At 22.8% G+C, this 25,549-nt stretch overlaps 3 protein-coding genes and 1 long non-coding RNA gene across 5 annotated transcripts in view; 2 read left to right on the forward strand and 2 right to left on the reverse strand.

Moving 5' to 3' along the window:
• LOC127281227 (uncharacterized) overlaps positions 1–15,189 on the reverse strand; it is an 88,246-nt gene extending 73,057 nt beyond the window's left edge. Inside the window, exon 1 of the long non-coding RNA XR_007842938.1 lies at positions 14,616–15,189. This is a non-coding gene — a long non-coding RNA (uncharacterized LOC127281227). The remainder of the gene's footprint in view (positions 1–14,615) is intronic.
• On the forward strand, positions 2,527–14,369 carry LOC127281222 (branched-chain-amino-acid aminotransferase, cytosolic). 2 transcript variants are annotated; one of them, XM_051304838.1, is made up of 7 exons: positions 2,527–2,946; positions 5,640–5,747; positions 5,847–6,056; positions 7,014–7,244; positions 11,685–11,991; positions 12,899–13,053; positions 13,405–14,369. In XM_051304838.1, the coding sequence occupies exons 1-7, from the start codon at positions 2,929–2,931 to the stop codon at positions 13,594–13,596; spliced, it is 1,221 nt and encodes a 406-aa protein (XP_051160795.1). In that variant the 5' UTR covers positions 2,527–2,928; the 3' UTR covers positions 13,597–14,369. The 2 variants fall into 2 exon arrangements, with proteins under 2 accessions (XP_051160795.1, XP_051160794.1); XM_051304837.1 differs by lacking the exon at positions 2,527–2,946 and adding an exon at positions 3,104–3,349.
• A 555-nt stretch (positions 15,190–15,744) lies between the features above and the next one.
• Positions 15,745–19,412, forward strand: LOC127281219 (dihydrolipoyllysine-residue acetyltransferase component of pyruvate dehydrogenase complex, mitochondrial-like). The gene is made up of 11 exons (XM_051304832.1): positions 15,745–15,910; positions 16,388–16,569; positions 16,854–17,038; positions 17,106–17,280; positions 17,428–17,630; positions 17,722–17,873; positions 17,944–18,083; positions 18,147–18,323; positions 18,396–18,580; positions 18,664–18,764; positions 18,829–19,412. The coding sequence occupies exons 1-11, from the start codon at positions 15,784–15,786 to the stop codon at positions 18,996–18,998; spliced, it is 1,797 nt and encodes a 598-aa protein (XP_051160789.1). The 5' UTR covers positions 15,745–15,783; the 3' UTR covers positions 18,999–19,412.
• A 198-nt stretch (positions 19,413–19,610) lies between these two features.
• LOC127281221 (serine/threonine-protein kinase PAK 1) lies at positions 19,611–24,741 on the reverse strand. The gene is made up of 3 exons (XM_051304836.1): positions 24,117–24,741; positions 23,690–23,961; positions 19,611–21,245 (listed from the first exon to the last, which is right to left on the reverse strand). The coding sequence occupies exons 1-3, from the start codon at positions 24,256–24,258 to the stop codon at positions 20,103–20,105; spliced, it is 1,557 nt and encodes a 518-aa protein (XP_051160793.1). The 5' UTR covers positions 24,259–24,741; the 3' UTR covers positions 19,611–20,102.
• Between the last annotated feature and the right edge of the window lie 808 nt (positions 24,742–25,549).

Genomic DNA, 25,549 nt, shown 5'->3' on the forward strand with positions numbered 1-25,549 from the left:
TGAATTTTTAAAGAAATATTAAAATTATTAAAAATAATAATTGAATTTTTAAAGAAATATTAAGAGTTATAAAAATAATAATTGAATTTTCAAATAAATATCAAAATTATTAAAAATAATAATTGAATTTTTTAAAAAATATATAAAATAATAAAAATAATAATTGAATTTTCAAATAAATATTAAAATTATTAGAAATAATAATTGAATTTAAAAAAAAATACATAAATTAATAAAAATAATAATTAAATTTTGTAAGAGTTAAAGTTGAAATTTTTAGAAATAATTGAATTACAAAAAAAAAAAAATTGTAAAATTTTACAGAATTGAAAATAATTTATCAAATAATTTTAGATAACCTTTCTTAAAAAATAATTAAATTAAAAATAGTTTAAGATAATTGAATTTGTAAAGAATTTCATTCAAATTAATTAAAATAATTAATTTAGAGAATAATTGGAATTAAAAATTTGTTAAATAATTGAAATAAAAAAGATCTGAAGAAGATTTGTATTGCATAATAAAAAAAGACGTATTTTGTTTTAAAATTTTGTAAAAAAAAAAAAATCGAAAAAGTCGCATTTTAGTAAAATAAATCGAAAAAAGTCGTATAATCCGAGGCCTACAATGGAGCAATTTATTTTCGAAAAAAAATGGAAAATTAATTTGAATAATAATTATATATTATATGAAATTATATTTTACAAAGAAAGCTTTGTGCTTTAAATTATATATTAAATTAAAAAATATAGTTTCTTTGTTCTAAAATAATTGTTAACAATAAGACAATTCTCTGATTTTTTTTTATTATTATTATTGTATTTTTATCATTTTATCTCTTACGAAATCTATTATAAGGAGATTAAATATCGATTAATAATTAAAATTTGTTACAAAACTTTCATTTATTGAATGTTATGTAATCAATTTTAATTTTTATAGAATTAACATTCACGTCCGATACTAATACGTAATTTGGAAATTTATGCAACTTGTTTAAAAATGTCCATCTTAAATGAAGGAATAACAATGATCTATTTTTTTTTTTTTTTCTAGAAACGCATTTTTTTTTCAATTATTCAAAACATTTTACCAAAATTGAATTTATTATAAAATTGAAATTATATAATTTAAATAAAATTGAAATTCAATTTTTAAAGAAACTAAATTTTTCTTCTCTCGCAGAAAGTAGATCAAATTATTTTCTATAACAATTTTGTTTACTTTCTCGGTCATTCACGCAATTATTAAACGTAATCATCAATTTATATTACGTCATCACTTTCTGTGATGGAAACACTTGCGCTTTAATTCTTTTTTTTTCTCACTATTTTTGTTTAATATTTCTCATAAATTATTTTTCGTTTATCCAATAATTTTTTTTTTTCATTCTTAAAAAAAACGATGCTCAAAACATTTCCCTCGAAAAATAGTAATTTTATTGAGAAATTGTTTTTAATGAAAATATTATTTTAAATAAAAAAAAAAAAATGAAACGTGGTAAATGGAAAAGAAATGTATGAAAAAACATTTTACTATTTACTGTAAATAATTTTTTTTTTTTAAAGATTGCAAAATAGAAAATAAAATTAGAAAATTAGAAGAAAAAAAAATAAATTTTGTAATAAATTTTCTCAAATTGAAAAACAGAATTGAAACGTTGTTTATCGTGTACTTTTCTTTTGGTGAGTTACAAAACTACCTTTCGCTTCTTAAAGGAAATAACAGCATTCCTGAACCGAAACCTACCCTCCGCCCGTCCCAGGGTAGAAAACATAATAATTATCATTGGAACACGATAGAAATTCTAAAACGCAAAAGCGACAGTTCTACCTTTACTATTGACGCGACAACTACTTTAAACGTTTTCACAAAAAAAAAAAAAAAAAAAAAAAAAACAACTAAAGAATCCAAAGGAGAAAGTGAACAAACAAATAATTACAGTGGAACGCAATATAGAGACTGACAAAAATATTTCTTTTTTCGATAATATTTTAGATTAAAAAAAAAAATAATTAAATAAAACTCACGATAGATAAAAACGTTATCACATATAAAAAATAGCTTTTTTTTCGTCAAAAATAGCCTCTTATTTCGCAAAAAAAAAAAAATAGTAAAAAAATTCTTTAATTTTCTCCAAAAAAGCAAAATTTACAATCACTCAGAGGAAATTTAAAAAATTTTTTAATTTTCTTAAAAATCCACTGCACAAACGTCACAATTGAAATTCCAACTAATCTTGACATATTTTTTCTTATTTTTTTTTGGGGATGATATGTCATTCTTATCTATAATAAATTCCTTTCATTTATCATAAATGCGTATATATTTTCACACCCACTTTTTTTTTTTTTTTTTTTTTTTTTTATTCCTTTCGAAATCTTGTCCGATAAAATATGTTTTATCGTATATAATTATTATTCAAACAAAAACGTCAACGTACGGACCAGATCGGACCAATTTTTCTGATAGAAGTGGGGGGGGAGGGGGAATATATAAGAACACTTTCAATCCCCCTCCACTATTATAAAACTCGCCTCTTTTTCCCTCTCCTCTAAAATTAATGCTAATAAATTAAAATTATCCATCCAACTCATTCAAATCCATTATTTCAGAACGAATGCGCGCATCGCAATTTTTCTAAATAAATAGTTTATCAAAAAATATTTTTCTAATATTATATAGAACTCATGATTATCGAAATAATCAAAAGTGCCACTACAAATACAACATTATTGAGGATATTTTAACAGAAAAAAAAATATAATTGTGAAAATTAGTTTTCTAAGAAAAATAATTGTGAAAATTAGTTTTCTAAGAAAAAAAATTGTTTAAAATTTTAAGGTGTGCTAGAATGTGAGAACATTTTTTTTTTTGTGTGTCTAATATATTTGGATAAAATTGTGCTTTTAATTTTCTATTTTAAAAATGGTGCTCAAAAGAAAGGTGAGTTGTAAATTTTCAATTTTTTTTTTTTTGAAATTTAAATATCCATGGTTTTTAAAATGAAACCTAGTTTGTGATTGGTTAAAGTGCACGTGTTAAACCTAACTGAACCTAACCTCACCTGACCCGTTGGTTGGGGGGGGGGGGCTATTGATATTCTCAGCTGATCATCAAAGCTCATTTTCTGATTATCCTTCGAATTCAAAATTAATATGTATGTTTAACCTAATTAAATTCTGGTATATTTAAATGACCATGAGCAAAAGTGTTTTTTTTTTTTTGCTTCTTTTTTTTCTTTCTTTCTTTCTTCTTCATTTTACTCGCATAGTTAACAATAATGATATTAACCTATTTGACCCGGAAATTCAAATCAAAAAATTTATACCCACATTCCTGGCATTCGGTAAGTTGGCAAAATATTTTAAAAATTTATCTATAAAATTAAAAAAAATACGTTATATTTCTCTTAACAATTATTTAACGTTAATTTTTTTTTTTTTTAAGTAAAATATGTAAATTATTATTTTAAAACAATAGATAATTTAAATATCAAATGACGTGAAAATTTTCTGTTATTTAAATTTTTAAAATGGTATTAAAAAAAAATTTCATTTTATATTTATAAACCCCTTTGTATATATATATATATATATATATATATATATATATATATATATAGATTGTAATTTTTCTATATTACACTGATAAAAAAAAATTTATTTGATTCAAATACTCGATTACTTGACTATTATTAAATAAATATTTATTTCAAATAATTATTATTTGAATCAAATTAAATTGTATTTGTTTCAAATACAAAAATTATTGATTTAAATACAATTTATTTAATTCAAATAAAAATTATTTGTTTCAAGTAAATATTTATTTGATAATAGTCAAGTAATCGAGTATTCAGGCCTTGGATCGACTTAAAGGCACAAAAAAAGTCGATTTATATTTCAAAAAAAAAAGTCGATTTTTTTTATTTTAACAAAAATATTTTACAGATTTTTAAATAAAATTATTTTTTAAATAATAATAATTTTTAAAGGTTTAAAATTAAAATTTTTAGAAATAATGATGATGATAATGATGATGATGATTTTACTAAAAAATTTATTAGAAATTACGGACAAAAATACAACAATTTGAGAATCAATTTTAATTGCAAAATGGTTTCAGAAAGTTGAATTTTTAAAGAATATTATAAAAATAGTTAAAAATAATTAAATTTCCCGAGGAGTTATAATTGAAATTATTAAAATTCAAAAATTTTTCAATAGAAAATTTTAGAAGCTTTTAAATTCAAATTTTTGATAATAATTGAATTTCAATTGATATTTTAGACAATAATACAATTTTAGTTGATTTTTGATTAAAAATTTTCATAATAATTAATTTTGAATTGAAATTTTTGAGAATAATTGAATTTTAGTTGATTTTGAATTGAAAATTTGGAAAATAATTGAATTTTATTTGATTTTGAATTGAAAATTTTAAAAATAATTGAATTTTATTTGTTTTTGAATTAAAATTTTGGAAAATAATTGAATTTCAATTGAAATTTTGGATAATAATTTAATTTTAGTTGATTTTTGATTGAAAATTTTGATAATTAATTTTGAATTGAAATTTAGGATAATAATTGAATTTTAGTTGATATTGAATTGAAATTTTAAAAAATAATTGAATTTTATTTGATTTTGAATTGATTTGTGATTTTGAATTAAAAATTTGTGGTAATTTTATTTGAAATTATTCAATTTGTGATGAATTTCATTAAAATTATTAAAAATAATTAATTTAGTGAAGAGTTTTAGTTAAAAATTTGTTAAATAATTGAAATAAAGAAGATCTTAAGAAGATCTGCATTTTATACTAAAAAAAACATATTTTATTTAAAAAAAATTTTTTTAAATGTAAAAAAAGTCGAAAAAGTCGCATTTTATTAAAATAAGTCGAAAAAAGTCGTATTTTTGAAAAAAAGTCGGAAATAGTCGAAAAAGTCGTATAATCCAAGGCCTGAGTATTTGAATCAAATAAATTTTTTTTTTTCAGTATATTGAAATAAAAATTATTTTTTAGTCTTTTACTATTATTATTATTATTATTATTCAACGCTCTTTATTCAAAGAAGAACGAATACATTAATTTAATTTTATTTATTATAAAATAATATCAGACAATTAATTTTTTTTTAATTTGGCAATTAATAATTTGTCATATTTATGTTTTTCTCATTCGTTTTGACGTACTATTGTTAATATCAGTTTTTTTTCGGGTTATCTAAACATTTCGGATAAAATATTGTGAATTGGACTTTAAAACTTTATTTAACAATAAACGAAAAAATTTTGTGATTAAAATATTTTACATTTAATTTTTTTTTACCTATATTTACAACGTTTAGTAAATTAATCTTTATAAATATAATTTTTAATCTTCCTTTAATTCGTAATTTTAATTATAGATATAATTATTTTTATATGTAATTTCCAAATTTCGCCATTTGAATATTGTTAATGATGCGTGTAAATTTTTTTTTTTGGGTAATAACTGATAATTTTATATCTCTAATCGACAATTTTAAACGGCTTGTAAATTAATCAGCTACACATTAAATCTATAATTGCTTTTTAAGAAATTATTTATCAATTTTTTGAGATTTTTTTTTTTTTTGTATTTTAATATAGATATTATCTCTTGGAGGATTGGTGAATCAATTAAAGCCTAATGTGAGATGGAGTTCTTCGTTAAAAATCAGGGATAAAGAAGCTATTCAACCCGATCGATCTTTTAAGGTATTTTTTTTATATTTTTAATAATAAATTTTTAATAAATAAAATTTTGAAAAATGAAGTTTTTGAAAAAAATATAATTTTGTTTTTTAAATAATTTAGTATACAGATCTTTCAATGCGACTCGCAACCCCTGATCAACTTCAACCTAAACCAAATGTTCGTGAATTACAATTTGGAAAATTTTTCACTGATCATATGCTGAAAATATTTTATTACGAGGCTTTGGGAGGATGGCAAATGCCAGAAATAACACCTTTGGAAAATTTAGTTTTGCATCCTGCAGCTAAAGTTTTACACTACGCTCTCGAGGTGAATTTTTTAAAAAAAATTTTACTTTTAGTAATATCTCTAAATTTTGAATACACTGAAAAAATTTAATTTAATTTAATTAACTCAAATAATAATTATTTAATAGCAAATTAATATTTATTTGTTAATAGTCAACTGATTATTTGAATCAAAATAAAAAAAAATTTCAGTGTATAAAGTTCACTAATTTTTTTTTTAGTAAAATTTTATTTCATTTAATAATTTACATATTTTATTTTTTTAATTTTCAATAATAAAAAAAAATGAATAATAAAGATAATAAATTTACACTAATTTAAATTCAGATATACAATTTAAAAAATTTATATTACAATTTTAAATCTTTCGTATAAATTACGAAATTAGATTTTTAATTATTTAACATTCAAATTATTTTTAGTATTTAATTTGGTTTTTAAAAAATAAATATTGCATTTTATAATCTAAGATATTAATCTAATCGATTAATTTAAAATATTTGTTTGAAAATAATAAATTGTTTTTATAATAATTGTCCCTTGGGAAAATCTAATTATAAATTATAAATTTTAATTCGCCGAATAATTTTAAAACTCGATTTTCATCATTAATTAAAATTCATAATTGGAAAATTATTAAATAAACTCTCTAAATCTGAATTAGTGAAAAGTGAGTGAGCTACTAATTTAAATTAGTAAGAATTTCCACTAATTTTTACTAAAACTTTAGTCATACAAATTTTAAACTACTAAATCAAATAGTAATATTTTACTAAAAATTAGTAAAAAAAATCTTACTAAAAATTAGTAACTCACTTTTCACTAATTCAAATTTAGAGAGAAATTAAAATATAAATATTTTTTTTTTGCTAAAAAAAAATCATTTGATAATTCAATAATTTTTTTACAATTTTATTATTAAATAATTTGTATAAAATTTTATTTTCATAATTTTAATTCAAAAAAAAAAAAATTCCAGTTATTCGAGGGATTAAAAGCCTATCGTGGAGTGGATGGAAAAATTCGTCTTTTCCGACCGGAAATGAATATGGACAGAATGAATACATCGGCATTAAGATCGGGACTTCCAACATTTAGTGGTTCTGAATTAATAAAATGTATAAATCGACTGATTAGCATAGATCAGGAATGGGTACCACATTCGGAAGCATCCAGCCTCTACGTAAGACCAACATTAGTGGGAATTGATGTAAGTTTATTAAATTAAAAAAAAAAAAACAACAAAATACATTTTCCGCCACAATGAGGAAACAAATAATACGAATGCAAAGTCATCGAACTAATTTTGATTTAAAACCAAAAACCAGTGAATATTTTATAAAGTCAATTTCCTTAGACCGTGACCTGTTATTTGTTTTTGCATCAATTTTCATGTAATGCGCGGGTGAGATCTCATATATTATGTCACTAACGTCATGGGCATCAACATTGTTTTGCCCAGGATAAATCAATATTTGCCAATAAATTGATAAGCTAATGGCGTGATGTTTCTCCCCCCATTAAAAGATAGTTATTTCCTTTTATTTCTATTGGAAAATAAGTCTATTTTCTTTTTGCAAACAGTTTTCTTTTATTTATTTTGAAGATTTTTTATTCAAATTACAAAAATCAAATTTAATTAAATCTGGTAGAATTTTAATTAAAATTACTAAAAACTCGGGCAATAGCTTTTTGTTTGTTGAAAACCACACTCAACAGTAACCTTTGGCAGTAGAATATTTTTCTAAATTTTATATAACAACAATATACTATTTATACCAAATAGCGAATGAATACAAAGAAGAGAAGGAATAAGAATAAGAAGAATAAAAGGCATTATCAATTGCATTTTTCACCCGAGGCAATGGTTTATCTACAAAAGTTTATCAGAATGGAATTAAATGCAAATCGAATATGCTAGTAACAAACAATTTAGTCTTTGTTTGCAATTTCCAGGCTCTATCAAAAAAAAAAAAAAAAAAAGTCCTTTATATGAAATTTTTTTAAATCTCTCTCGTTGTTGACCGATAAGTACATTATATACTCATTTTATAATATAACCGTATTTATTTTAATTCTTAAATATTAATGAAAAACCGTTTTCTAACTTGATGAAATTTCCACATTTACTTATTTATTATTACTCTTTGCTTATCGCTGTTTTTATCAATGCGCGAATATTCAAGAACAATTTACTTCTCATGCCGATAAAGTATACATTTCGAAATATCACAAAAAAAAAAAAAAAAATTTTTTTTCTTTTTTTCGTTTTCAGAACATGTCGAAATTTATATTGATAATATTTTTTTAATTCAAGATTATGTTGACAAAAAAAAAAAATTGATTTTTTCTTTTAATATTATTTTTAATTTCAATATTATTAAACTGAAATTACCAATGTTGATTCAACGAAAAAATAGAATTTAAGGATTGTAATTCCCATTAATGAAATTTGATTATTTTCAACTCTCTGAAAACTGAAATAAAAAAAAAAAAAAACAATATTTATTATTGTTTTGTCACGGATTTTTCAAAAATTTTGAAATTTCAAGTAATTTTCATAATTCCTCGACTCGGAAGCAATTTTTTTCGATTGATAACTATTTGTATCAATGCTAGAAGTATTTTAAAAAACAGAAAAATTTGCTTCTGAGGCGGGGAAAACAATATTTATCATTTCAATAATATTAAATTTATCACTTGGTGAGTGTATATTGAAGGTGTTAAAATTTATCATTGTCTTGTCACGAATTTTTCAAAAATCCCGAAATTTCAAGAAAATTACTATTTCCTCGCCTCGGAAGTAATTTTTCTCGTTTAATAATTATTTATTTCAATGCTAAAAGCCTTTTGAAAAATAGAAAAATTGCTTCCAAGTCGGGAAAAGCTGTGATTTCGAATTTTATGTCACGGATTTTTTTTTGAAAATCCCGAAATTTCAAGTAAATTGCTATTTTCTCGCCTTTGAAGCAAATTTTTCTTGTTTGATAATTATTTATTTCAATGCTATAGAATCCTTTAAAAAAAAAAAAAATTTGCTTCCAAGTCGGGGAAATAGAAATTTTGAGATTTTCGGAAAATCTGTGAGAAAAAAATCAAAATCACTGTTTTCCCCGACTTCGAAGTAATTTTTCTGTTTTTTAAAATGCTTGGGGAAATAGACATTTTTTTGAAATTTCGGGGTTTTTGGGAAAATCTGTGAGAAAAAAAACAAAATCACTGTTTTCCCCGACTTGGAAGTAATTTTTCTGTTTTTTAAAATGCTTCTAGCATTGAAATAAATAATTATTAAACAAGAAAAATTACTATTTCCTCGCCTTGAAAGCAAATTTTTCTCGTTTAATAATTATTTATTTCAATGCTAAAAGCCTTTTGAATAATAGAAAAATTGCTTCCAAGTCGGAAAAGCAGTGATTTTGAATTTTATGTCACGGATTTTTTTTGAAATTTCAAGTAAATTGCTATTTCCTCGCCTTTGAAGCAATTTTTCTTGTTTGATAATTATTTATTTCAATGCTAGAATCCTTTAAAAAAAATTAAATTTGCTTCCAAGTCGGGGAAATAGAATTTTTTTTTTGAAATTTCGGGATTTTCGAAAAATCCGTGACAAAACAATGATAAATATTATTTTTCCCGCCTCGGAAGCAATTTTTCTCTTTTTTAAAATGCTTCTAGCATTGATACAAATAATTATCAAACGAGAAAAATTGCTTCCGAGTCGAGGAAAATAATATTTATCATTGTTTTGTCACGGATTTTTCGAAAATCCTGAAATTTCAAAAAAAATCTCTATTTCCCCAAGTTGGAAGCAAATTTTATTTTTTTTTTTTTTTTAAAGGATTCTAGCATTGAAATAAATAATTATCAAACAAAAAAAATTGCTTCAAAGGCAAGGAAATAGCAATTTACTTGAAATTTTGGGATTTTCGAAAAAAATCCGTGACATAAAATTCAAAATCACTGCTTTTCCCGACTTGGAAGCAATTTTTATATTTTTCAAAAGGCTTTTAGCATTGAAATAAATAATTATTAAACGAGAAAAATTGCTTCCGAGGCGGGAAAAATAATATTTATCATTGTTTTGTCACGGTTTTTTCGAAAATCCCGAAATTTCAAAAAAATTTCTATTTCCCCGACTTGGAAGCAATTTTTCTTGTTTAATAATTATTTATTTCAATGCTAGAAGCCCTTTTTAAAAAAACAAAAAAATTACTTCCAAGTAGGGGAAAACAATGATTTTGATTTTTTTTCTCACAGATTTTCCGAAAATCCCAAAATTTCAAAAAAATTTCTATTTCCCCGCCTCGGAAGCAAATTTTTCTGTTTTTTAAAATACTTCTAACATTGATACAAATAATTATCGAGAAAAATTGCTTCCGAGTCGAGGAAATATGAAAATTACTTGAAATTTCGAAATTTTTGAAAAAATCCGTGACAAAACAATAATAAATATTGTTTTTTTTTTTTTTTTCTCTCTTTCAGGTTTCAGAGGGTTGAAAATAATCAAATTTCATTGATGTGAATTAGAATCCTTAAACTTTATTTTTTTCATTAAATTAACTTTGGTAACTTCAGTTTTATTCAATATTATAAAAAATAATTGTGAAAAATTTTATGCTCGTAAAAATTTCAATGCTAAGAGATTATTTTCGAAAAAGAATCAAATATTTTTTTTTAATATAAAGTTTGTAGACTAAATTCTCAACCTAGGAAATAAATAATAAATCTATAAAATAATTAATATCTTTTTGATATACAAATGATTTTACTGAATAAATATGCAAAGTTTATTGATTATGCTTTTCTAAATGGCACACATGTTAAAGGGGGAAAAATGAATATCTAAAGAAAATTTATAGTTCATAAATTACAGGGTAATTAAAAATTTCATCCATTTCTCGTTTATAAATGTTTGTGTAAAAAATTTTTTAAAAAATCTACTTAGTAATCTAATTTTAAAAAATTATCTATTTTTCTTATTTACGTAAATAAATCGTAATTATATTCCATTTAAAGATTAGATCAACAAAAAAAAAAAAAAAAAAAATATTTGCAATTATAAGTTTGAGGACAGTAAAAATATTTAAAAGAAATATTTCCGTATTTTAAAAATAAAAAAATAATTATCGAAGCTAATTTGATAAAGAATATATATTTTGTAAAAATAAAAACATTCTAATACTATCAAATTTTATTTTCAAACAAAAATAGAATAATATTTGTTGTTAAATAAAATTATATATTTTTTTTTTATAAAATTTTCAATTATTGGTTGTTAAATAAAATTACACTGATAAAAATACTCGAAATACAAATACTCGATTACTTGACTATTATCAAATAAATATTTAATTGTATCAAATAAATATTTATTTGTATCAAATAATTATTATTTTAGTCAATTAAATATTTATATGGTTCAAGTAAATATTTACTTGGTTCAAGTAATTATTATTTTGGTTTAAGTAAATATTTATTTGATTCAAATAAAAATTATTTGGTTCAAGTAATTTATTTATTTGATAATAGTCAAATAATCGAGTATTTGAATGAAATAAATTTTTTATTTCAGTGTAGCAAAAATTAAGTGAGCAAAAATGAAATAAAAAAATAAAATAATAAATTTTTCACGATTATTTTTTTTTCGCAGCCTACTTTGGGAGTTGCAGCATCTGATTCGGCGCTACTTTATGTTATTCTCAGTCCAGTGGGTGCTTATTTTAAACCTAATTGTACTGGAGGTATTTCATTATTGGCGGATCCACAACACACAAGGGCTTGGCCCGGAGGCTGTGGAGATCGAAAAATGGGAAGCAATTATGCACCTACGATTCAAATACAACGGGAAGCACTAGAAAAGGGTTTGCAGCAAGTTTTGTGGCTTTATGGAGATGATCATCAAATCACTGAAGTGGGAACGATGAATATTTTTATTGTCTATGTCAACGACGATGGAGGTAAATTTTCATTTTTTTTTTTTTTAATAAATAAAATAATTTAATTAATAATTAAAAAAAATTTAATAAATAATTTAATTATTAATTTACATATTACAATTTTAAATCTTTTGCATAAATTATGAAATTAGATTTTTAATTATTTAACATTAAAATTATTTTTATTATTTAAATTGGCTTTTTAAAAAATAAAGAAATATTAACAAATATTAAATTATTTATTGAAAATAATAAATTACTTTTAAATAATTGTCCCTTAGGAAAATTTAATTATATAAATTTTAATTAGCAGAATAATTTTAAAACTCGATTTTCATTATTTATTAAAATTCATAATTGAAAAATTATTAAATAAATTCTCTAAATTTTAATTTGTGAAAAGTTAGTTACTACTTTAAATTAGTAAGAATTTTCACTAATTTTTAGTTAATTTTTACTAAAACTTTAGTCATACAAATTTTAAACTACTAGTAATATTTTACTAAAAATTAGTAAAAAAAAAAAATCTTACTAAAAATTAGTACCTAGCTCACTTTTCACTAATTCAAATTTAAAAAGAAACTAAAATAAAAATATTTTTTTTTCGCCAAAAAAAATATAGATATTTGATAATTCAATAATTTTTTTTATAATTTTATTCCACATTATTAAATAATTTGTGTTAAAATTTTATTTTTATTATTTTAATTGAAAAAAAATTCCAGTTATTCCTATTTAATGAATAATTTAAATAAATTAATTTAATAAATAATTTAATGAATAATTAAATTAAATTAATTTAATAAATATAATTTAATTTAATTATTTTAATAAGTAATTTAATAATTAAATAATTATTTCCTTTAAAAGTAGAATTTATTTTATGTTTATGGAGAAATTTGAATGAGGAATTAATTTTTTTTTTCAGAAAAAGAATTAGTAACACCGCCATTGAATGGATTAATTTTGCCAGGCGTTACGAGAAATTCAATTTTGTCACTTTCAAGAGAATGGAATCAATTTAAAGTTACAGAGAGGAAAATTACAATGGGAGAAATATGTCAATTACTCTCGGAGAACAGAGTAAGAAAATCTGTTTTTAGTTGAAAAAAAAAGTATTAATATATGAGAATTGCCGGAATCGATTAATTATTTATTATCGTGTATCGTAATATTAATTACAAAATTGTGATTAATATTCAAAAACACATTACCTATTTTATATAGTAATCTACAGAATGCGGATCTTATTGTTTCAAAAAGATTGATAAAATCTTGTCATTATTTTAAAAAAAAATTTAATTATTCTAATTAAATATTAAATTTTTTTTTTTTTAATTAAATTATTATAAATAATAAATTTTTTTTTGCAAAATTACTAATATTAATCATTAATAAAATATAATAATTATTATTTTTTATATTTATTTTCAGTTATTGGAAATGTTTGGAGCAGGAACGGCGTGCGTTGTTAGTCCAATTTCATTAATAAATTACATGGATCAAAATCTACATATTCCCACAACAGAACAAACATCGGCTCTTTATAAAATTTTTTTGAAACACATGTCAGACATTCAATATGGTTATATTCCCACTCATCCTTGGGCCTATCCCATCGATTAAGATTCATTAAATCAAAAAAAAAAAAAAATGAATCTACAATTGTGGAAAATTAAAAAAGAATATTTTCCGTTGGAAAATTTCAAAGACAGACTGGAAATCTAGTCTTTGAAGATCAAGAAAAAGTTTTAAAAAACTTAACAATTTTTCTGAAATATTCTAACTTTTTTTTGTTTTTCTTTTTCGAAAGAAAAAAATTTTTATCAGAATTTGTTGTAATTTTTTAGATTTTCAACTGATTCATTTTTGATAATCTCGTTTTTTTTTTTTTTTTTTTAGGACTGAAAAATTAATTTTTGTCTATAATTTTTTTGTTCCAATCAAATTTTTTATATCGAGAAAACGAGTATACTATTTATTTTCATGAATTAGAATTTGAGCTGAATTATGCATCGAGAGTGACAAATTGTACAAAGAAAATTTTTAGAACAAAATCTGCAATTAATTATTATTTGATAATAAAATTAAATTATCATCGAGTATAAAGAAGGAAAATTTCTCATAATTATAGATAAAAATTGTCTTTAATTGAAAAATATGACAAAAAAATTGAGAAATTTATTGTTTCTTGCAGAATTTGTAAATATTTTTTTTAGTAAGTTATTGCAAATGTAAATAAGTGATAGACTGTTTTTGTTTTTTTTTATAAAAGTTGTTCAAGGATATTTTAAAATAATTACGTTGTCAACCTGCTGTGATTTTTTTTTTGATTTGCAAAACTATTTCTGTATATAAAATTTGTTTTATGTGAAAAATAAATTAAATTTGGTTTAATATTAATTTTGTTTTTTTTCGTTTTCCTCTTTGTTTTTCGCTTATCAATTTAAAAAATATTGTTTAAAATTAATAATTAATTTATAAACACTAATTAAGTAATTTAACCTCATCTTCAATGTTTTTTTTAAATGAGTTTTAGTTAAAATGTTTCCGATGATAAGATTTAAGATAAAAAAAAAAAAAACTAGAAATATTCCATTATTTTAAAGAAAAAATCAATAGAAAATATGTTTTAAAAAACTCACTCATTATTTTTGCTTCCTTATCGTTGATCATCACATCGTTGAAAACCAATTTTTGAAAAAGAAAGATAAATTATTTGTATAGTTTATAAAAATACTCGATATCTATAAATTTTTTGCTTACATGTTAAATAACCAAAAATTTATTTATATACGCGCACTAATACACTCGTTGAGAATAAATATGTATTTAATAGGTTAGATAACTGAAATATTATCGTCATTAAGAATTAATATTTCTTTTTTTACACTGTCATCTAAACAATTCATGATAGAAACAAGTTTTATGCAACAAAAACAAACGATAAGACTAAATAATGAAAGAAAAATTGCAAAATCAGATTCCGATAATTCCACGTGCACAACATTTTTTTTTTCAATAATCACATTTAAAACTGAAAACACTTTTTAAATTACTCAATTTAAATAAACTTCTATAAAAATATTAACAATTATTCATTTAGATCACGAAATTCAATTAAAATATACAAATAAATAACATTTAATTAACAGAAATCACAAAAAAGTTGATGCCGATGATGCCAAAAGATTTCCGTTACGCCTGAGAGTAGGCAACAATTTCATTCAATCATACGGCTGCCAACGTAAGAAAATTAAATTTCAAAATTGAACATATTTTAAATCAAAATACTTTTCTATAATTGAATGAAGTATATTGAAAAATTATAATCATAAAATTTAAAATTAGAAAATGTTATAAAAATAATATTTAATTTTATATTTTGGAGAATGAAAATAATTTTTTTTCGGAAAAGAATTCCAATTGTCACGTGACGTGATTTCAGCTGTCACGTGACAACAAATTTTTCGACGCGGGAAATTTTTCATGAAATAAAAAATAAAATTAATTAAATTATAACAATAATATTAATAACAATAGTAAAAATTAATTAATAATTAAGAAATAATTATTTTATAATATAGCAAATTACATAATAGTAATTTGATAAATAAATATTACAAATTAATCGTTTTTTATTATAAAAAAAATATATATATATATATATTTTTATAATTTTTTATTATTGTTAAATTTAGATTATAATTGCTTTTTTAAAAAAATGACTAATAAAGACCATAAAAATAACATTAAATCTTAAAATGACTTTAGAGGTCACTGCGAGGTCGTCGTCTGCTAGTAACATCAAAAATGGCGCAAATGGTGAGGTGTAAAATCGGTCTGTTTTCAATAAGACTTATAAATCAAAAAGTGCCACGTGTTATTTTACCTATAAATCTTCAACGATTATGTTTTCATACAAGTCAAATATTCGATGGTATGTTATTATAAACAAATAATGCATTATTTACAATAATTCCAAAAAGTGAGGTTATGTTTCAAAATATAATACTTCACATGTCGAAGTAATTTTATTTTTATAGATAAATATAATAATTAAAAATTTTTAATTAAATTTTTAATGTTTTAATAGATTCTAATCAAATTGTTTATTATTATTATTATTATAATGTTATTTTTTGGTTATGCAATCAAAATTTGAAAAGGTTGCATGGTAATCTGTCAAAAATGTTTTTTTTTTGAATCGAAAATATATAAAAATTTTGACAGATATCTACTTTTTTTTTTGTTATTTGAATGTTAATTGTCAATATTTGTTTTTACTAGGATTATAATTACTAAGACAAATTTTTTATTTTTTTGTAGTTGAATAAAAATGTTGCGTATTTATTTATTCTATAATTCAGTATTTTGATTTACAACTGGTAAAATAAAAAAAAAATTTTATTTTCAGCGAAAGGCAAACCTATTTTGATGCCTTCACTTTCACCAACAATGGAAATGGGAACAATTGTCAAATGGATGAAAAAAGAGGGCGATCCAATTGCAGCTGGAGATGCACTTGCTGACATACAGACCGATAAAGCAGTTGTCACTATGGAATATGACGATGAGTGTGTTCTCGCCAAAATAGTCGTAAGTTAAATTCTTTTTTAAAAATTTTATCCGTTAATCAGTGTTGCCATTGGTATTATTTTTGAAATTTTCAATTTAAAATTTTCCTTCTAAAAATTGTCTTGAAATATTTTAATTAGGAAAGAAAAATTTTTTAATTCTGACTAAATCAGAGAAAAGTTAGGGAAAGACAAAAAATTAAAATAAATTTAAATTATTTATTATTATATTTATTTAAAAAATTTTTTAACCTTATTAGTGATAAAAAGAAAAATAGATCGAAATATTTATTTAAATTTTTCCAGGTCGAAGAAGGAGCGAAAGATATCAAAGTCGGTTCATTAATTGCATTAGTTGTGGATGCCGATGAAGATTGGAAAAGTGTAGAAATGCCTGATTCTGTTTCAACATCATCTGCATCATCTACACCATCTCCTGCCGTTACTGATACTTCTGCACCTGTTCAAGCTGCTGAACCACCTCCTGGACAGTGCGTATAAATTTAAAAAAAAAAAAATTTATTTTCCCAATTTTATATTTCTAATCTATTTTTTAAGGCAAAATATTTCAATGCCAGCACTATCACCGACAATGACATCGGGAACAATTGTAAAATGGTTGAAAAAAGAGGGCGATGGAATAGAACCTGGTGATGCAATCGCGGAAATTCAAACAGACAAAGCAGTCATGACTTTTGAAATGGATGAAGAGGGTGTCCTTGCAAAATTTTTGGTACCTTTTTTTTCAAATTTAAATCGTGAATAAATAAATTAATTTCTAATAAGAACATTTTGCAAAAATGTTTGATAAAAAACAATTATATTTTTCAAATTTAAATCGTGAATATCATTTTAATAATTTGAAAAAATTTTTTAAAAGGTTCCTGAAGGTGCACAAGCAGATGTTGGACAATTAATAGCAATTGTAGTTGAAAAGGGAATGGATTTAAATACGATTGTAATTCCCGTTGTGACAAAAGCAGCTTCAGGGGATGTGAGCGCTGCAAAGAAAGCTCCAGCTAAAGAAAAAACTACAGCTCCCGCAACTTTGGCTCCTTCTTCCAAACCTCCACCCAGTGGCCAGTAATTAAATTTACATAATTTAATCGTAATTTAGAAAAATAATTTTTTTTTTTTTAAATACCCTGTTTTAATTTTAATTTCCCAATCGTAGAGTTTATGGCTTGGCTGTGAAGCGACTATTGGAAGAATATGGTTTAAGTTCAGGATCAGTTAAAGGAACTGGACGACCAAATCGTCTTTTAAAAAGCGATGTTTTAACTTTTATTGAAAGCAATAATGTTCAAAAAGTATCTTTGAAATCGGGTAAGATTTATTAATTTATTAATTGATTGTATATGATTTTTTTTTTCGATAATTATTGAATAATTTACAGAACCCATGGTGGGTGTTAAGAAAAGTGTAGATTCAATTATTTCAACCCGGACAAGAAGATCAACTGGCCCATCTACTTATAAGGATCTAGAAGTATCGAATATTAGAGCCGTTATTGCAAAACGACTCGGCGAATCAAAGGTACATTTTCTTTCTTTTTTTTCACCTTTTGTATTTATTTTTAAATTAATCAATTTCTTCTAGAGCAATATTCCTCATTCCTACGCGAGTATACAAATAAAAATTGATAAACTCAATGAAGTACGAAGTAAACTTCAAGCTGATAATGTGAAAGTATCAGTCAATGATTTTGTGACAAAGGCAGTTGCTCACGCACTTTTAGAATGTCCGGATATTAATTGTTTATATCAAAATGGACAGGTAATTTATTTTATAACAATAAAATTGTTTTGTTTTTTTTTTCAATTCAATGAAATTATTTTATTTTTTTAGACGGTGCGAGCTCAAAGTGTTGACGTTTCCGTAGCAGTTGCAACTCCAAATGGATTAATTACACCAATTGTTTTTAATGCTGCAACAAAAAGTCTTAGTGATATTTCGGCAAATATTCGAGAACTTGCAGTTAAAGCTCGAGAGGGAAAATTAAAACCACAAGAATTTCAAGGAGGAAGCTTCACGTAAGGAAGAAAACATTTATTATATTGCAAATACTAAAAATTCTGTTAATAATAATAAAAAAAAAAAATTGTCTTATTTAAAGGATCTCCAATCTTGGAATGTTTGGCATTTCGGAATTTTCCGCTATTATAAATCCACCGCAAACTGCAATTTTGGCTGTTGGAACCGGAAGATCTGAATTAGGTAAATAAATACAAAAAAAAAATAGTAATAAATAAATTTTAAAATTTTAAACAATTTTTTTCAGATGTTTCACTAGCGAAAACAACTTTAATGACTGTAACGTTATCGTACGATCGTCGAGCAATTGACGAGGATCAAGCTGCCGATTTTTTGTCAGTACTTCGTGCCATGTTAGAGGATCCTACTTTTCTAGCAGTAGGCAGAGCTAAAGCCCTTCGATATCGACGCGAATAAATTAATTTTGCAAGTTTTCACTAAACAAAAACTCGCACTGCCTTTGTAAACAAAAAAAAAAAAAAAAGAAAAAAACAATTGTACAAATGCGAAACTCTTCTTTTTTAAGATCAGTTTCTTAGATAATTGTTAAGTATCGAGCCGATCGTTTATTATAATCGATCGGATGTCGCAGTTGCTAACGAGTTCGTCCAAATAATCCCTAACTCTATAAAAATGAAAGTAATTCCAATTTAAGAACTCGATAGTTCAGTCTGCAACGTAGCTAGAAACCTTACAAAATAAAAACCCTCAATTGAAATGTGAATAAAGAGCTAGAAAAACAAATTTCTTTTAAAATCAATTTTGCTAAACGAAAATTCAATCACCGGAAATTGTAAATGTTCAACTTGTAAATAAAGTATTTATTGTCCATTGGTTGGTTACATATTTGATTCAAAAAAAAAAAGAAAAATTGCGTTTTTTTTTTTAAATAAAGACCACATATCACAGTCTAATTTGCACAATTTTTTTTTTAGAACATATATATATATATATATATATATATATATATATATATATATATATATAAATTAAATAGAATTGCAGTAAAAATAAATCTTTACTTCCCTCATTGTTAAATACAATCTAATATATTTTATATACATGGATTAATAGCGTTGAGCAATAAAAAAAAATGCTCTCAGGCACATATTCTTTTTTTCCTTTTACAATAAAAAGGGCTACAAAATGTGTAAAATTGTTTTAAAAATTCAATTGATAAAAAGTTTTGGTAATTAATACTAAATCTTAATACAAAATGTGACTGGCACTACAATTGTTCCCTTTTTCTATTTTGTGAAAAGTAGAGGAGAGTATTTAAACAAAATCATTTTCAATTAATGAAATTTGATTTCTTTTAAATTTATTTAGAAAAATAAATAATGAATTTCATTTATAATTCATTAATTAATTTGATAATTTCCTATATTAATTTAATTTTTCTTAACTTTCGTTTTGGCTTTTTTTTTTTTTAAAAAAATTGTTTTGCCCTCAGTCTAAGAGACGAAAGTAAACTTTCCTCTACTAATTATTAAAAAAAAAAAAATAAACTATATATGGAATTTAAAAAGCCTTGTGTAAAACTTTTTGCGCCGCTCGAATAAGCGGATTAAGACTACTCAGTTCGGCACAATTGTCTAAAAATGGATGTGCAAGTAATTCATCGGCAGATGAACGTTCATCAACTTCAACGGCTAGGCAACATTCGAGAAAATTTTGAAACAATGGACTCAATGTATTCCATCTTGGAATTGATGGTTTACCATTAGCTGATGCTATTAAATAAAGTGCACGCAATGGTGCCTCATTCATATAAGGTGGTTCACCTTCAATCATTTCAATTGCCATTATTCCCAATGACCAAATATCAACTTTTTTTCCATATTGCTTTCGTGTTACAACTTCTGGCGCCATCCAATATGGCGTACCAACCATTGTTTGTCGTTTTTCATCGCCAACAATATTTGCACAAAATCCAAAATCCGTCACCTTCACCTCGCCTCTCATTCCCAATAGAACATTATCTGATTTAATATCACGATGAATTATACCTTTTGAATGTAAAAAACTTATGGCTTTTAAAACTTCACGGCATACAGCGGCAATTTGTGCCTCCTTCATTACTGTCTCAGTGACAACGTCCGTTAATGGTCCACCTTCCAATAATTCCATAACAACCCATAAATGTTCATCGAGAAGATAGGCGTCGAGAAAATTCACAAGATTTGGATGTTGAAATTCTTTGAGTACTTTAATCTCAGTGAGAATTAGTTCTTTTTTCAATTGTTTTGAAAGATCAATTATTTTTATTGCAACTTTCTCGCCATTCTTAAGATCGGTGGCAATAAATACTGTTCCCGATGCACCGGCGCCAACTTCTTTACTTCTTTTGAAACGATAATTTGGATCGTCACAGTGACAAATTTTTCTTAATTCATCAAATACTTCCTCATCACCGAGTCTTGAGACAATGTATTCTGTTTTACGTCGAAGTACAGGACTTTCCTCTGTGTCGGGTATAAATGTTTCTTGAGGCACATGAATTTCATTGTGTGAATTCTCATCATCATCATCGTTGTCTTCGATTTGATAGTTACTTAAATCTTCCAAAATTTCAGTCAATGTTTTCTCCGTTCTTGTATGTTGACGTGGTGCTGGCTTTGGTGGTTTTCCCAATTTTGGCGGTAGCTCGGGTACCCTTTGAATCTGTCGATTAAACAAATTCTTTAATATACCGGAAAATGAACCTAACTCAGAATGTCTAGCGCTTATGGCAAATAAAATTCCAGGACTTTTTCAGGTTAAAAAATTCTTTTTTCCAAGTATTTACTATTTTAATAAATAATAATTTAATAAATAATTAATTTAATAATTAAAAAAATATATTAAACTTACAAAATTAAATTATTTTAAGTCTCATTTTATAATAAACTAGTAATAAATAAATTTAATTTTTTTTTTTGCATTTTTAGGCTTCGGATTGAATTTAAAGGAAGAAAAAAAAGGCCTCGGATCCACTTTAAGGAGCAAAAAAAGTCGATTTATATTAAAAAAAAATAGAAGTCGATTTTTTTTATTTTAACAAAATTTAATTGGTCAATGAATATTTTACTTTAAATGACTAATGTTATTAGATATTAAATTCATTTTATTAATTCTATAAAAATATTATCAAGAAAATTTATTTCTATTTCATAATTGAACTAAAAGACAAAATTTCAAAATTTTATTTAAGTAGGACAAAATTTCTAAAAAAAAAAAAAAAAAAAATTTCTTAAAGTTCCATTTTTATAATTTTTTCAAATCTGATTTAAGCAATTTATTTGAATTAAAAATTTTGTCATAGTTCTTTTTTTTTTAGTTTTGATTGTCAAAAATATTTCAGGCAATATTTATAATCAAGTTTTACAGATTTTTAAATAAAAATTTTTTTTTAAATAATAATTTTGGAAGAGTTAAAGTTGAAATTTTTAGAAATAATTGAATTTAAATTTGTTAATTTTCAAACAATTTAATTAAATTTTACAGAATTGAAAATAATTTATCAAATAATTTTTGATAACATTTTTTAAAAGTAATTGAATTTTCAAAGATTTATATAATTTTGATTTTTAAAATCAATTGAACTTCATGTGATTTTTAATTTAAAATTTTTGATGATTTCACTAAAAATTTTTTTTAGAAATTGCAGATAGAAATAAAATAATTTGAAAACTTTTTAAGCGAAAAATGGTTTCATATAGTTGAATTTTCGAAAACTATTATAAAAATCATTAAAAATAATTGGATTTTTAGAAGAGTTATAATTGAAATTATTAAATTTCAAAAAAATTTTAGAAGTTTTTAAATTGAAATTTTTGAATATAATTGAATTTCAATTGAAATTTTCGAAAATAATTGAATTTTAGTTGATTTTGAATTGAAAAATTGAAAAATTATTCAATTTCAATTAATACTGAATTGAAATTTTGGGAAATAATTGAATTTTAATTGATTTTGAATTGAAAAATTTAAAAATAATTGAATTTTGATTAATTTTGAATTGAAAATTTTGAAAATAATTGAATTTTAATTGAAATTTTGGAAAGTAATTAAATTTCAAAAAATTGTGTTAAATTTCAGACAATAATTAAAATAAGAGAAATTTCTAGTGATTTCTGTTGATGAAGAATGATAATTTTATTTGCCAATTTTTTAAAAATTATAAACAATTATTAAATTTCATAAAAATTATTAAAAATAATTAATTTAGTGAAGAATTTTATTTAAAAATTTGTTAAATAATTGAATTTCAGAAGATTTTTAATTCAAATTTTAAAAATAATTAAATTTGGAAGAGTTTAATTTAAAATTTTTTAGAAATTATTGAATTTCAATAAAAGAAATTTTATTTTCAATATTTCAAAATTAAACACGGAGACAAATTTTCAAGAATTCATTTCAGTATAGGACAAATTTGAAAAAATAATTTAAAATTTAAAAAAGAAAAAATTTTGAAATATAATTTATGCAAATTATTTGAATTCAGAAGTTTAAAAAATATTTTAAATAATTAAATTTTTCTGAAGAACTTCATTAAAATATTATTAAAAAAAAAAAAAAAAAAAAAAAATGAATTTAGTAACAATTTGAAAAATAATTGAAATTTTAAAAAAGTTAGAGTTAAAATTTTTAGAAGTAAATGATTTTTTGGAGAGTTGAAATAAAAATTTTTAGAAATAATTATAAATTTCAGGAAATTTTAAATTAAAACTCATAAATTTTAATTAATGAATTTTTTTTACATAGGTATTTTAGATAATTGAATTTAAAAGGACTTTCAATTGAAAAAAAAATAAAAATAATGAAAATTTTTAAAGAACTTGATTAAAATTATTAAATATAATTAATTTTGCAAAGAATTCTATTTAATATTCTTTTAAATTATTTTAATTTTGGAAAATGCGCATTTTATTCTAAAAAAAAATCGTAAATTTTTTTTAAAAAATGTATTAGAAAAAGTCGAAAAAATCACATTTTATTAAAATAACTTGAAAATAGTTTCATACATTGGAAAAAAAAAGAAAAAAAAAATTCAAGGACTTTTCCAGGTTTTCATGGAATTCCAAATCTCTAGACACTCTGCTATCGTGAATAATTTGAAAAATTACCTGACTATCAGTCGAACTTGCAGAAGCCGAACCATCAGAACCGCCTGATTGATATTTTTTCGCCAAAATCTTATCAATTTCCTGTGACTCTTCCTCGATAAGATCTTGCGTTACAAATGGTTTAAAAACCTCTTCTTGTGGTTTTCTCTTAATCGAATAATTATAATACTTAATAGCCTGCAATGCTGCCGTAGGATGTTGTGTTTGCTCCGATTTTGTTATTTGCGTGTTTAACAATCGAATCCATGGATCTGGAAGACCTTCCAGTTGTCCTAAGATTTACAAATTTAACTTATATATATATATATATATAATCTTCTAGTTATTAAAATATTAATTTAGAAAAGTAATTTAAATAAATTTTACTTCTATTTATATTGTTCCATAACCCCCCGCAAAGATTTATATCAATACCATTCTTACAAACCTGTGAATTTATTTTTGCTGACATGAAACTGATGTGATACATTTGTTGGAAGTCCAATTTCGGCAGCTGTATTTAATGTTTCCAAATTATTACCACTGTGATGTTTCTTTTTAGAAAAAAACTTACTGATGCTTAAGCTCATTTTTTTACGAAAACGGAAATACTTTCGTCGCTCCGTTTTGATTTAGTTTTTTTTTTTTTTTAAACAGAGTTAAATGATTTTATAGGTTAGATCGGTTAAGTGTAACACATTCATTTACACTATAGGCTAAAATTGATGATTCACATATATGTATTATATTTATAAAATATATTTTCCGAGCACATTAAAATATTTTAAACACTCATTGACACATCCATGTGCCATTTATGGCATTTGTATAATCACGATCAATTAATTGCACCTCGAACTATACTTAACTGCACTTAGGAAATTCAATTTCAAAACAAAGCGCCTTTTATCATCATCCGGTATACAAATAAAAGGCGTTGTTCACTTATCAATATAGATTTTAAAATATTTAAATAATGTATAAAATTTTACTTGAAATTATACTGTAGTATATATATATGGGTGTAACACTAAAAATGACAATGATGCTGAGAATGACAAGAATGACGCGCGAAACAACGCCATCTGATGATTAATTCGATATGAGAATATATATAAGATAAGATTATATTTGAAAGCGAAAATAACAGGTAATCTACTAATTATTGAATGTAATTACAGCAATTTACAACAATAAGTGAAGCAATACTTCTTTTTTTTCAATAATGAATCGTTTTTATAAACAACTTTAGTGCGTAAATATTTTTGAAATTGAATATAATTATACAATTATTTTAAAATAATAATTTTTTTATTTTAAAATAATTTTTTTTTATTTTATTTTCCTCTTTTGATATTATTTGATATTATCAACTTTTATAAATACAGTAAATTTAATTTTTTTTATTGGTCAAGTCTATTTTTTGCAGGGGAGTTAAACGGATTGCATATCTGCAGGCGACGCAGCATATTTATTTATTTCGACGCATAAATACATAAATTTTTCAAAAATTCTAAAAAAAATAAAATAAAATAACAATTACTCTGTTTATTTATTAAAATTAGCTTCCATAAAAAATTCAACTTTTGAAAATTTATTCATAATAATGGAAAAAAAAATAATATCAAAAAAGGAAAATAAAATAAAAAAAAAATTATTTTAAAATAAAAAAATAATTATTTTAAAATATAATAATCCTTTATTTGATAAATAATAATTTTGGAAAAAAAATATATTTTGGGAATAAATAAACAATAATTGAAATTTTTTTTTATTGACATTTTTTGACACGCAATTTCAACTTGGATTTCGTAATCATTTAATAATTTTTTTTTGATAATTATTTCCACTTATTATTTAATAACATTTTTAATATAAATA

This window comes from Leptopilina boulardi, unplaced genomic scaffold (genome assembly GCF_019393585.1).
Source record: "Leptopilina boulardi isolate dan_hultmark-lab unplaced genomic scaffold, ZJU_Lbou_2.1 LbouV2_266, whole genome shotgun sequence".
In the NCBI taxonomy this organism is placed as follows: Eukaryota; Metazoa; Arthropoda; class Insecta; order Hymenoptera; family Figitidae; genus Leptopilina; species Leptopilina boulardi.

Coding starts and splice junctions, on each gene's coding strand:
- LOC127281222 (XM_051304837.1), top strand. CDS start 3,284: ATGATATTAACCTATTTGACCCGGAAATTCAAATCAAAAAATTTATAC. Junction 3,350..5,639: donor ACCCACATTCCTGGCATTCG/GTAAGTTGGCAA, acceptor ATTTTAATATAG/ATATTATCTCTTGGAGGATT. Junction 13,054..13,404: donor AATTACTCTCGGAGAACAGA/GTAAGAAAATCT, acceptor ATTTATTTTCAG/TTATTGGAAATGTTTGGAGC.
- LOC127281219 (XM_051304832.1), top strand. CDS start 15,784: ATGGCGCAAATGGTGAGGTGTAAAATCGGTCTGTTTTCAATAAGACTT. Junction 17,281..17,427: donor GTGTCCTTGCAAAATTTTTG/GTACCTTTTTTT, acceptor ATTTTTTAAAAG/GTTCCTGAAGGTGCACAAGC. Junction 18,765..18,828: donor AACCGGAAGATCTGAATTAG/GTAAATAAATAC, acceptor AATTTTTTTCAG/ATGTTTCACTAGCGAAAACA.
- LOC127281221 (XM_051304836.1), bottom strand. CDS start 24,258: ATGAGCTTAAGCATCAGTAAGTTTTTTTCTAAAAAGAAACATCACAGT. Junction 23,962..24,116: donor CAGCAAAAATAAATTCACAG/GTTTGTAAGAAT, acceptor TGTAAATCTTAG/GACAACTGGAAGGTCTTCCA. Junction 21,246..23,689: donor CAAGTTCGACTGATAGTCAG/GTAATTTTTCAA, acceptor TTTAATCGACAG/ATTCAAAGGGTACCCGAGCT.